Source organism: Nesoenas mayeri, assembly GCF_963082525.1.
Source record: "Nesoenas mayeri genome assembly, chromosome: 17".
Lineage (NCBI taxonomy): Eukaryota > Metazoa > Chordata > Aves > Columbiformes > Columbidae > Nesoenas > Nesoenas mayeri.
In genome coordinates, this window is record NC_137565.1 from 10361057 (window position 1) to 10373101 (window position 12045).

At 48.7% G+C, this 12045-nt stretch overlaps 1 protein-coding gene across 1 annotated transcript in view; it reads right to left on the reverse strand.

Moving 5' to 3' along the window:
• Positions 1 to 1234: 1234 nt before the first annotated feature.
• BICDL1 (BICD family like cargo adaptor 1) overlaps positions 1235 to 12045 on the reverse strand; it is a gene marked incomplete at its 5' end in the record, with an annotated part of 45599 nt that continues 34788 nt past the window's right edge. The window contains 4 exons of the mRNA XM_080355081.1: positions 1235 to 1698; positions 5777 to 5897; positions 8316 to 8446; positions 11114 to 11257. Of these exons, the coding sequence (XP_080211207.1) occupies positions 1498 to 1698; positions 5777 to 5897; positions 8316 to 8446; positions 11114 to 11257 (597 nt within the window). The 3' untranslated portion in view covers positions 1235 to 1497. The remainder of the gene's footprint in view (positions 1699 to 5776; positions 5898 to 8315; positions 8447 to 11113; positions 11258 to 12045) is intronic.

Here is a 12045-nt window from a genome sequence, read left to right on the forward strand (position 1 = left end):
GCCTGTGGGTATCGTGAGCTTGGAGAATGTGTGCAAATTGCATGAGAGCAGCAGGATATCTCTGAACTCCGGCTGGCGTTCCTCGCTGGTTTGTGATGGTAGGCTGTGTTAAAGAGCTGTAAGGTGCCCATCCAGTGCGTGGGGAAGGTCCCCACTGAAGTATTGCAGGATTTCCAGCACCATACACCAAGTAAGCTACGTTCCTTCTTGTTGATCCAGTCGTGCTTACAGCAAAGCAGGCTCTGATCATCTTCAGTCAAAAGGAGGTTTGGCTGCCTGCTCACCAAAGGGCTGAGTAGTAAATGACCTGCAGGCAGGGACAAATACTCATCATTTTTGTCAGGCCATAGCTAATGTTACTGCGTGGGACGGAGTAAACCACAGGCTTTCCAGAGCTTTGTAGACACCCTAATCGCCTTTGGCTTTAGTGAAGGTAGATGCTTGCATGCTTTCTGAGGATCAAGTCTGCCAACCCAGCGTCAAAGACCTACTGACACCATTATACGTAGGCTTTCAGTGAATTATTAGTTAGGCTTTTGGGGGGCCCTTCCAGTTAAAATGACAGGTTTCCCACTCTGTTTGGGAGGGGTACATGGCTTTGGGGAAAGGTGTGGGATCTGCTGAAGCTCCACAGTGACCTTTGGCCATTGGAGGGACAGTAGGTGCCCCAGGACTGAACATCCACAACTACTATCCAGTCTGTAATCCGTTGTAGATGGTCAGTCTCTTGGGGAAAAATCCTGAACATTCTGTGTAACTACAGACTCTGGCAACTCTTATCTCTGTAACAGGAGGGAGCTAGAGAAGACGGTAACATGAGCAATCTTACAAGTGCCCTGACGTGTGAGGAGCCTGGATTCCCAGCGAGGAGTGAACGCCTCTGCAGAGCTGCAGGGGAGACGGCGCCCAGGCAGGATCTGCAGCAAGGGCTCAACTTCCACCACAGAGAAAGCTACGCTGGTCAAAACATGGCAATGCTGCGGCCACAGCGACTCCTGTCTCGGTGGGATGGGTGAAGGACATCACAGCTGCCAGGACCGGAGGCTGGTGACTCTCCTCTCTTCTCTTGCATTCAGCCCTCTTCCTCCCCCTGTGCTTGCCGTGCTGGCAGCTCTCAATCCCCTCTGCTGCTTTATCTCGGGGCTGCTTAGTTCCTTCTCCAGCATGAGAATGCTTTTAAGACAATCAGATTATTCTTCACAGCAGAAACTGGACTGTGTCAAAATGCCTAAAATATACCCTGAAGTTTATCGCTTCACTTAAAGAGTAAGAAAAGTTTCTTTCTATTAGTATCACATCACTTTGCAAATCTCCAGTTCATGTAAACATTTGGTTCAGACCAGGTGCAGTGTAAATAGTGCAGAGTCTCAAGGGTTAACTCCTTTGCCCCCTTCCTTTTTTCTTAGTGGATCAGAGTTGGGTCCATCAGCAAGCTGGACAGCTGTTCCCCTCCCCATCTTGAAGCAGGAATCGTTGGAGAGGTTTCTCTTTTTCAAATTAATTTTTCTTGAAAAAGGAAAAGAGCCGGTTCCCTTCTGCCCCAACGGGCTCGTCCCCTTGCTGCTCCGGCCTGAACACGGGGGAGGGTCTGGCACTCCGCTTTGCGCCGTAGCCACTGGAGAAGGAATAAGCAAGCTGGCTCCATTCCTTCGGGTGTTTGTCCATCAGCTGCTGGTCAATGACCCTGTGCATGTCATCCTGCGGCAGGGGGAGAGGAGACAGGTGTTAGTGGCAGCTGATGCTCAAAGGGAGTTTGTGCGGGGACACGGCTGAAATTGATGTGAAACGTGCTGTGAATGAGATGGAGGAGGGATGATGGGAGTGGGGACAAGTCGAGCTCCCCAGCTGGCAGCAGGCTCAGCCTTGCTTGCTGCAGGGAGGCTCTTTAGTGAGCGAGGAGGGTAAATCACACAGTTCTGAGGGATAAAATGCTCAGGTAGCCTTGCAGAGGAGCATCACCCCACTTGGGACTCCGTGACACCCCTAAACTACGTTTTCTCTGCTGTCTGCAGCTTGCGCCTGTCTCCTTTGCGGGAAGAAATAAATAAAAGAGAACAAATGCAGTTGAAAGCAAACTCCAGAAAATGTAAGGATGTCTGTCCTGAGCAGATGCCTGTGTTTGCCATGTGGAGCAAGCAGGTGGGCACCACAGAGCCGCTTGCACAGCCGCTGTTCATGGGGCTTCTTTGGGGAAGGTGCTGCCGGGGGGCTGGAACCAGACATGGGCACACCAGACCCCTCCTGGGTTTTGCACCAGGCTTCCCAAAGAGAATGCGCTCATTCCTTAGAGCCGCTGCTTCCCCTGGAGCCAGCAGAGCGGTGGGAGCTCTCTGACGGACAGCTTGCCATGAACAACGGCACTGTGCTTCTGCAGATGTACCAGAAATGCTCTGGTTTCATCCGTGTTTGCAGCACAGTGAAATTGCTGTATACAAAATAATAAATTCTGTTGCCACTAATGACGTGCTAATGCATTCCTTGAAAACCTGGCTAACCATTCTGCTAATTTTACACCTTCAGATCCATTATTTCTGCTACAATCACATATTTAAACTGTAGATTAGTGAAAATGTGTGTACCCAAACCAGTCCCACTGGAGAAATCAACTGGTCTCCAGTGTTTTAGTCTCTGATTAGGACTGGGGGCACTATCTGGTGAGAACAAGGATAGTTTGGATGGGGTGTAGCAGTGGAAGTGCTGTTCATTCGGCACTCGGTGCAGACGGAAGGGAAGGTGCTGCCATTGCCCAGTGGGTGCCCCGGCTGCTCTGTAGCTTGATGTGGAGTAAAATCAGCCAACTTGGACTGGAAATCTGAACAATGGCTACTGAGGTGTTGCAGCATTTTGTGCAGGGAAAAGGACTGACAGCCATGGCCAGGACCTGAATTTAGTATGGGACTTGCCCTGGGCAAGCAGGAGGGTGCAGAGCTACGTGGACTGGGGAAGCTTTGGATCTTTTTGGAGCAGGGCTGGGAGGGGTAAAGACAGGGGGAGAGTTGAAGAGGTTAAGGTAAACAACAGCATTAGGGTAAAACAGGTTTCTAAAGGTGAAGATGCCATGTGGAAATGTATAGGACCTGGAGTTTGAAGGCACCTCTTCTGGAAAATGAAGTAGACATCCTGGCTCCAGCATGGCAGAGCTGTGTCACTGCTTAACTACATAACAAGGGATGAGTATGATTTATATATAGATATAGATGCAAAAATATTTTATATATATATATATGTAAAAGTATAGTATGCACTACTGAGAGTGCACTGCATTCGGGTCCCTGTCTGTTTGATGCGTGAATCAGAGAGCACAGCGCTTGGCTGTGGAGATTTGGGGTATATATGTTAATACACAGCAAGGCCGGGGCAGAGCTGTGCTCCGGCCTTGGCACTGGACAGGGGTGCTGGAGTGTCTGGGCATGTGGAGGGAGGACAAACACCAGCAGGACAAGACCTGTCTGATAAACTGATCCCATAAAGCTGGATAAGTCAGTACCAGTGTGCTCTGGGAGTGCCGGGCTTCTGCTCTTTGCAGGCTGAAGGAGGTGCAAATGGTGTGTATCATCTCTGTGAGCTGGAGCTGGGCCCCTTGCATGGGAGAAGAGTTGAAGCTGCCCAGGGACACCTTGGAGGCTGGTGGCTGCAGGTCTCTTCTGGCATCGCAGCATTTTGTAACCTAATGGTGTCACTGCCGCTATTGCACTGAAGCTGCCGAGCTCTCAGAGCAGCAGCCCTCTTCGCCTCCAGCTCTGCTCCATGTTCCTCCCCTACTCCCAGTAATGCCTCTCCTGCCCCCGGTCACATAATGATGAATACCAGTGGGGGCCAGACTAGGCATGGGGGCAAGGTGCACGTCCACTCCTGTGCCAGGCTTGGATGCGTGGGATTTAGCTTCTGGCATATATGATAGCCAGTATGATTATGTGCTTACAGAAAACTGTCATCTTGTTGATGGTCCTTGGTAAATTGCAGACTAGAATTGTGCAAGAGCAAAGTTTTATTAGATTAAAGCTTCCATTTATGCCTGGCTAAAGCAGAGAATCTCATCCCATTTTATAAGAAACATTCAGCTTTGCAAAATAGTCCCCAAAGTACATAAATTACCTGACTTGTTTTGTGTCTCTGTGGTTAAGCTTCTGTTCTGGGGACATCAGGTGCTTGGAAACTATTTTACTACTGCATAATAATACTTTAGGTCAGTATGTTGGAGACAACTTTCTGCAGTGCTAGTGAGCCTGATCCTCCTTTCAGAGAGCTGATGGGAGCAAGACTGGGGTTGCTGTATTGCTGCAACCGGACAACATAAAGTGAGAAAGCAAAAGCCTGTTGTTAAAACCCTAAGCTGGGGATATTCCAGCACTAAATACTGACTGTACTAGTAAATAGGTCTCAATGTATAGAACCCATCCAAACTGAAGCAGAGCTTGGATACAGACAGCTCCTATGCAGAGCACTGCATGTCACTTACTAAATCATGAGGCTGACAAGTAAAACCCCACTCTGCATTTCAAGAAGTTTTCCAGGTACTGGATACGCCAAATACAGAGGATTAATGATATGTGTGCCTCAGCCTTGCTTTCCCCACGGTGACCTGGGGGGTTAACCCTCACCATGGGGTGTTGGATGCTGCCCCTGGCTGTGTGCTGGGGTGGCAGGGGTATCTGTGCAGAATATTGGTGAGTGATGGAGACCCCCTACTGGTCCCTCTTGTCAGATGATGGTGAGGACAAAGACAGATGTGGGTGATGGTGGCAGCGAATGGAACAGGTGAGGGGATGGCAGGTGCTTGGTGAAGGTGCAGGGAGCTCACCTCAAAGGCAGGAGGGGTGTACGACTAAAGCTGTTGGTACAGGAACTGAGAAAGGCCACTAGATCAGAAACCAAAGGAGCCAGATAGTAAAAAGCCCTGAGGAAGCAAACTGTAAGCAGGAGAAAGAAAAGAAAAGAGAAAGAAAAAAAAGAGAAACGAAAACACAGTGGAGTTGAAACAGGAGCAAGGTTGTATGGGAGAGGTTTCTACTGGTCAGGCTGGTTAGTAGAATCAGGGTCTTGCACAGTCTGCAACAAAATACTATAACTGGTCTAGACCTAGACCTTTTCTCTTGTTTTCTGTTACAGTAGCCTCCCTTAGTGCTGGTTTCTGGGAGGAGACAGCTTGGTCCGCTCGCAAGGGCTCTCTGCCTCTACATGGGTTTTCCCCACTGACCCAAGCAGAGGATCTTCAGGGCAGCCGCTCAACTGCTGGGGGTTCGAGGTTTTGGGATTTTTACCTTGGTAGAGAGCTGGGATTTTAGCTTCTCCATCTTGCCAGATCTTCCGAGGAGATGAAAAGAGTGCAGCTATACCACAAAACAATCACCACAACCTCTCTGCCTCCCAGCTTTCTGCTCCGTTATGGCAATGCAAGGACATCCTGTGCCCGCCCAGGGACACCTCTCACACAGACACCTTCCCTCCCCAGGCCACAGCAGGTTACTCTGAAAAGTGCAGGTTACCTGTGCTCCATGCAGCCATGAGATACAGTTTGTTTCTCCATTTGAAATGGCTAGTCCTGTATAATCAATTAACAGCTCACAGCTGAAAGGTTTTGCACAAGGGAGGGCTGGGTTTCACCCCCCTGAGCATCACCGTGTCACTGGCTCCTGCACAGCCAAAAGCAAACGCTCCTGTCTATGGGTGGCTGGGCTGAGAATGCAGCAAACCCATGGGGAGCAAGGCAAAGTCACCCAAGGGTGCCTCCTGGGCCATGTGCTGCCCAGAGCCTGCTTGACGGAGGGCTGCTCACCTGCCAGGCCTCCAGCTGCTGCGAGAGGTTCACCTTCTGCTGGATGGCGTCCAGCAGCTGGCTGTTGAGGGACATCATGTCGATCTTGCACTTGGCCAGCTCCACCTCCACCGCGTTCTTCCTGGGGGAAGAGAGAGAAATCGGGGCATGGGACTTTTTTTGTTTTTGGAAGTGTTAAACATATACTGGAGGAGAAGTCAACAATTTCTTTCATTGGCAAGTTCCCAAATCTGAAGCTGTTCATTTCTGTTGTGTTCTGGACAACCTATTCACCTGAAGAGCGGGACGGAATTGTAGACATCATTACTATAAAACCAGCAGATTTCTGGTAAGTGCACTATGAAGAATAGAAAGAGGCAGATACGCTACTGTGTAAGGTAATATAGTGTGCCTGGATAATGTGCAGGATCTGCAATTAAAAACTGAGATCTAAAATAAGGTAGAATCTACAGATAAATATTTTTTTCCTTTTCTTCTCTTTACTAATGCATAGGAAAGGAAATGGTAATTTCTACAAAACAAATGATCTGTCTCTGATGACTTGATCAATAAGTTGCAATATAAACAAACAAACAAAAAACCCTCAAAGGGTGCAACTCTGGTTTCAGTTTCCAAAGACTTTGACTGAAGGAAGAAATGAAGGAAGAAGGTTTATTACCGATACACTTTTTAAGAATGACAAACTGTTAAAATTGTTTGAATTAAATACTACGCTTTTAAGTAAAGCTCCCAGTTTCAGTGGGGTTGTGCTGCCACTTGGGAACGCTGCTGCATTTCTTGCCATCCATTTGGCAGCCACTGGGCCTGCAATGCTATGGCCAAGGTTGCCCCAAGCACCCTGAGTGCTGCTCCTGGCTAGTGGAAAGGAGCTGTCCTCTACGAAGGAGCAATTTCCAAAGCTGCCCAAGCTGGGAAATGCTGCTCACCGTGCTTGGGAGCACACAAGTGAGCACAAACCTCGAGTTTTCAATTAACTGCTGTGTGATGGGAAACTGAAACATGGCTTGCTGGGAGCCATCTTTCCTTGCAAACATTTTCAGGAGAAATAATTGCATGTTATTAAGTGTAGCTAATTCATTGACTCCTAATAGCTCCCTTGTGCTTCCCTGCAGAAGAGCAATTTGGGAATTTGTGTTTATATTCCAGGTAGTGGTTGCTTAACACCTCCTATTCTAGGACCCTATTTTCCTATTGCTTCCCTTGTTGCCAGCATTCAGCTTCAAGCTAAAAATTTTCCATGCCAGATGTCTGCCTCAGGCAGCGATTTTATTTCTGTTCAGAGTTAAGGCTTTTTTTCAGGAGGGCTTTAACAAAAATGACTTAACCCTTGAGGTGCGAGGTGGGAAACATATGATGAGCTGGGAGCAGCCTGCTCAGTCTATGGAGAGACACTTCCTTTTCTAACGAGACGCTCTTGTCTGCTTTCACTTGCAGCTACTTTCTGCTCATTAATCACCCACCACTCACTCGTGCACACTTGTCACGTCCCTCTTTCTCTGGGCTTCTGCTGTGGCAGGACAGTCAACTGTAAATATAAGTGCTTTGTCCCAGCAGGGTCATTAACCACCATGGAGAAGCTGTACCCTTCCACTCCTGGCTGTGGGTTTGAGCACCTTAAAGAGCCTTTTGTTGTGAAGCTCCCCATTGCTGCTTGGATATCACCGGGGGATTTATCACAGCAGCAGTGCGTTGCCATAGCCGCAGCAGAACCAGCAACCCACACGCGCTGAAAATGTCAGAACCACCCCTCTTGCACCCGGCAGTGCAGCTGGGATGCTCCTGATTTTTGCCAACAGATGGAGGTGTTACAGAGGACAGGGATGGGAATTTGGTAGCTGGCTACCCAGGCAAGAGCAGCACAGATGATTGGGTCACTTAAAAAAATAAGAAGGGACTGTGCAGGCTGATTTAGCTCCTCATATCTGCAGAGATGCAATGCTCTTATGCTCCAGCTCTTGCTGAGGGCTTGAGTATTAGGCATTTCAATAAGGAGATGGACTAGTGGTGTCCTGGCCCATCAGCTTATTGAAGAGATTATCAGATGTATACTTTCTACGTAGAGCACAGAGGGTGCATGTTTCTGCTCCTCTCTTTGGGGCAAAGCGTGCTCAGGACAGTGTGGAAAGCCCAAGCACAGAGCTGGGGAAAGGGGCTATGGGGCAGCAAAACTGCACAGGTCTGCAAGGGGGATGGGGAAAATACAGTGGGAGAACTGAGAGGAAAATTAGAGAACTGCAGGACTGGAGATGCAAAAAAGACCCTGAAACAGGAAAGGAGAGTGATTGACCAGAGGTTAGGGAAGAAGCCCGACCAGCTGTAATGGGGATGAGCAAGAAAGCAGAGTTGTGTGTCTGGAAGAGCAAAAGAATAAAAATATGGCAAACAGGGCAGACCTAGTGTTTCCATTTGATTCCCTGAAGTCTTCTTCTTGTTGCTGTGACTCAGATCAGCACTGGAAAAACCCAGCCTGGAAGCATCTTGTGCTTAGGCATTCTGTAACTGCTAGCCCAGCCTGATTCTGGCTGTTCATGCCACTTACTTGGCAATGGCCTCATCTCGGTCCCTGATGGCCTGCAAGAGCCGTTCACTTGTCTCCTTGTCTTCAGCAGCACCTCGCAGTCGGTCCCGTTCCTCCTTCAGCGTCGTCATTTCCACGCTCAGCAGCGTGACCTGTGGGCAGAGGGAAGGCGTGAAACCCTGAGTTACTCGGGTAAATTAACCATGAGTGGATGGAAAAACAAAAAGCCATGTGAACCAACCTGGAGGATGAGCTTCCTTGCTTGTAAGAGAAGCTGTATCTGCTGAGAGGGGGTTGTTAGTGCTGCTGCAAACCCCCGTGAAATGCACCAGCTCACATTGAGGTGCTGACAGCACTGGTCTGAGCAAGGTGAATCACCAGGATGGCCTCAGTAATGTGCAGCAACAGCACTGAAAGCTGCACAGCTGTGTGGGGCAGGACCTGCCTGCGACTTTGCTGTCCCAATGGCTTGAAAACCACTATGGCATCAGTGCTGAAATATTGCCCCTCTCCAGGGGGTTTGTCCTGTGCGTGCAACCTCTGAGTCTGCCTGTTGCATTCTGACCTTTCCAGGGTTAAATTATTGCAAACACCATTTAGCAGCAAATAAGATTTTCTGGAGAGAGGGCCATTGTGTCTCGTGAAGTAGTCTGAAGCTGAAGACAAAGGATGTGAAAACTCCCTTCAATGCCATGGAAGGTGTTACTGGCACATCTTACAACTTTAATTAGACTTTAAAATATGTGCAGAGTCTTAAATAGTCTGAGAAATGATGTATCGTTTTGGTCCTGTACAGAGTGAGTTAATAGGGTGTGAAATCACGCAAGGATTACATTAGCACAGCTTTGCAATATTTCATACACGTTTAATTTCTTTGTCTAGGGCACACACATGCTCTGTTACGCTACTCTACCACCTGGAAACCATTCCAGCGTTTGACCCACCTCCTTTCTCTAAATACAGCTCAGTAGCACTTTAAGCCTCAAAGAAATCTTTAAATAGAGGGCAGACACTCAAAAAGGGCTCATCACATCAGCAGCGTGGGAGGATCTTCCGTTAGCGCAGCACGGCTGGGTCGGCGGGTGCGAACGTGCCCTGTCTGTGTGCAGAAGTTCCTCGCTGTGTGCTGGGGCTGCCAGAGAATCGGGGGGCTCTGCCCAAGCTGTGTCCCCCACAGCCCAGCATGGGATGCACCTCAGAAGGATGAAGTGATGAAGAGCAGTGGTGGGAGCTCTGGGAAAGGTGCTGAGCACTTCTGCTGAAACCCCAGGGGACAGTAGATCAAGAAGGCCCCAGAAAACTGTGTTTGTGGATAGATTTGGGGTTTTAGCTGTTTTGGTCTGTGTTTCAGGTAAGAAAGAGATGCCACAAAGGGAGTTAAGAGACCAGGCAGAAGGTATGAAATCACTTTCCAGTGTAGTCAGAGGCAGGGGTGATTCCAACACACAGGTGGTCACTCAAAATCTGTGAATAAGCCTCTAGCGGTCTCTGTCAGCATAGCCAAGTCAGAGCGATCAAGCTCTTGTGCCTCCTCCATCTCAGATGTTTAATGGCAAGAGGCACCTGGGGATGGTGCGCAGGACTACGGCGGCATGGCCAGAGGAGTGTCTGGGCTCGTGTCTCACTGGGGGCAGAAGTCTGGACGCTCAAAGGTGTCCCTCGTGGTGGCCACCTCGCTGAGAGGAGCAGTCCTCAAGGAGGGACGGGTGCCAGGGCTGCTCCCTCACTGCGATCTGCCTCTAATCAGCTGCTTTGTCAACAAGGCTGTTTCTCATCTCAAACACACGCAGCCATCACTGCCAGGGGTATTTAATGATGCTCTCACTCTTTTTTTTCTTTGGCATCATGGTCAGAGGGCCCATAGCCCTACATCAGGCCATCAGACCCCAAGTTGTGCTGACTTTCTGAACAGGCATGTATTTTCTTTTTTCTTCTTGAAAGGGTATGGCAAGAGAGCAATACAGCACTGCTGGCAAGACCAGCCAAGAGTGTTAATCCCATTCCCTGCTCCAATGCAGCTGGTGCTGCACAAGCAGCTGTGTCAAATGCTGCTTTTGCAGCAGCCTCCAGACCCCTCCAGTGTTTGGAGACTTGTCCTGTAGAAATAAGGATCACAAAGCATCTCTCTGCCTGCCTGTCTCCATTTGCTGATTTTGGCATAGGATCTCAGACACAGATGATGCTATTTTCAGTGCAGATGCAGTGTGATTTTGTGCTTTGGGTTTGCTGTTGGTTTCAGGGTTGGATCATTTGTTGCTGTTGACCTTGTCTGTTCGTCCTGGGGTGTTGCCTGGTGACAGGTTTGCCATGATTAAGATTCTCTGGGTATGCATTTAGGAGAGTTTTGTGATGGTGCTGTGGAAGGAGGCGAACCTTGTGTCATGTACAGCAGAGCAGCACTGCTTTGTCCATCCAGTGGTTGCATATACCTCTTATGAGGGCTTAGTGCAAGAAAGATGGATCAGACTGGATACCTCTGAGTTTCCACTACCCCATATCAAGCAGCCTTGTACTTTGGGGTTTTCTGCTGAGAAGAATTTAAGTGAAACAGGTTGGCTGAAAAGCAGACTGGGGGAAAGGTTTAAAGTTTGTCTGCTTGAGATTATGTCTGGGATGGGCCTCAGACAACTTGTCAAAAACTCTGGTCCTAAATGCATGAAGCCTCTGCAACTGGGTCTAACAGAGACTCCCTCATCCAACCACAACTGGCTCAAATCTTCCTGGGTTATTTATCACCTTGATCTGTTCCACAGAACGTATGTATTGGTGGATGAATGCTGGTGTTACAAGACCACATGCAAAGTGTGGGAATTGCTAACCTGGCTGTGCAGTCGCTGCAGCTCCTCCAAACTCTGCCTCAGTTTCCCCCGTTCTCCCTCCATTAATTCCCTCAGGGCTCGCGAATCCTCACTTGTTCGCCTGATCTGTTCCTCTAAGGTGTCATCGTCGCTTCGTCGAGAGCTCTGAGAGCGGGAGAGAAATCTCTTGCTCAGATTTCACTTTAAAAAAGGCAATTGCATTCATTTGATACAGATTTGGAATGGAGGATACTAAACAAGGATGAAGAAAGTGTGAATGTGACTTTGGTAGAGTTTCAGTTTTGTTCTCATATACCTCTGCAGTGGAAATGTGCTGAGCCAAGGGTAGTGTTTCTACACCTGATAAAAAGAGCATGCAGATATGTTTTCACCTTAGCATAAACCAAATTTACGGAGACCTACTGATCACTTGGAAACATATGGCTCTGTGTTTGTAGACCATTTGCAGGACTCCCTATTTTTTATTTAACAAATACAACGTCTTCTCTATGCTCAGCCTTCTTACCAGCTGCTACAGGTACCGAAATGAGAAGGGTGAGTACTCCCATGCAGGTCTGCGCTTGCAGGGTCTGCACTATCTTCTTCACCACGTCATTGCAAATAAGACACATTGGCAATGCAAACAGCTTGTGGGTGATGGATTGGGCCTGAATTGAGCCATTGCAAAAAGTGGGGTGTTTTCCTGTAGTTCTGCACTCCCGTGGGTGCTGAGTGGTCCTCCACGCCATCCCTTCCTCCCCAGCAGCCCCAGGGCCACACCCCACAGTCACCATCGTGTGTCAGCAAAACCCTTCACCCATCAATGGATTTGAGTCTGGCAGCTCTTGCCAAGACATTTGCACTCAGTGTCAATTTGCGGGGACGGAACCTACCCCTATTTGGATTACAATGTTTTTGTGATACTATTGCTAATAAAGCAAGGTTAGAAAAAT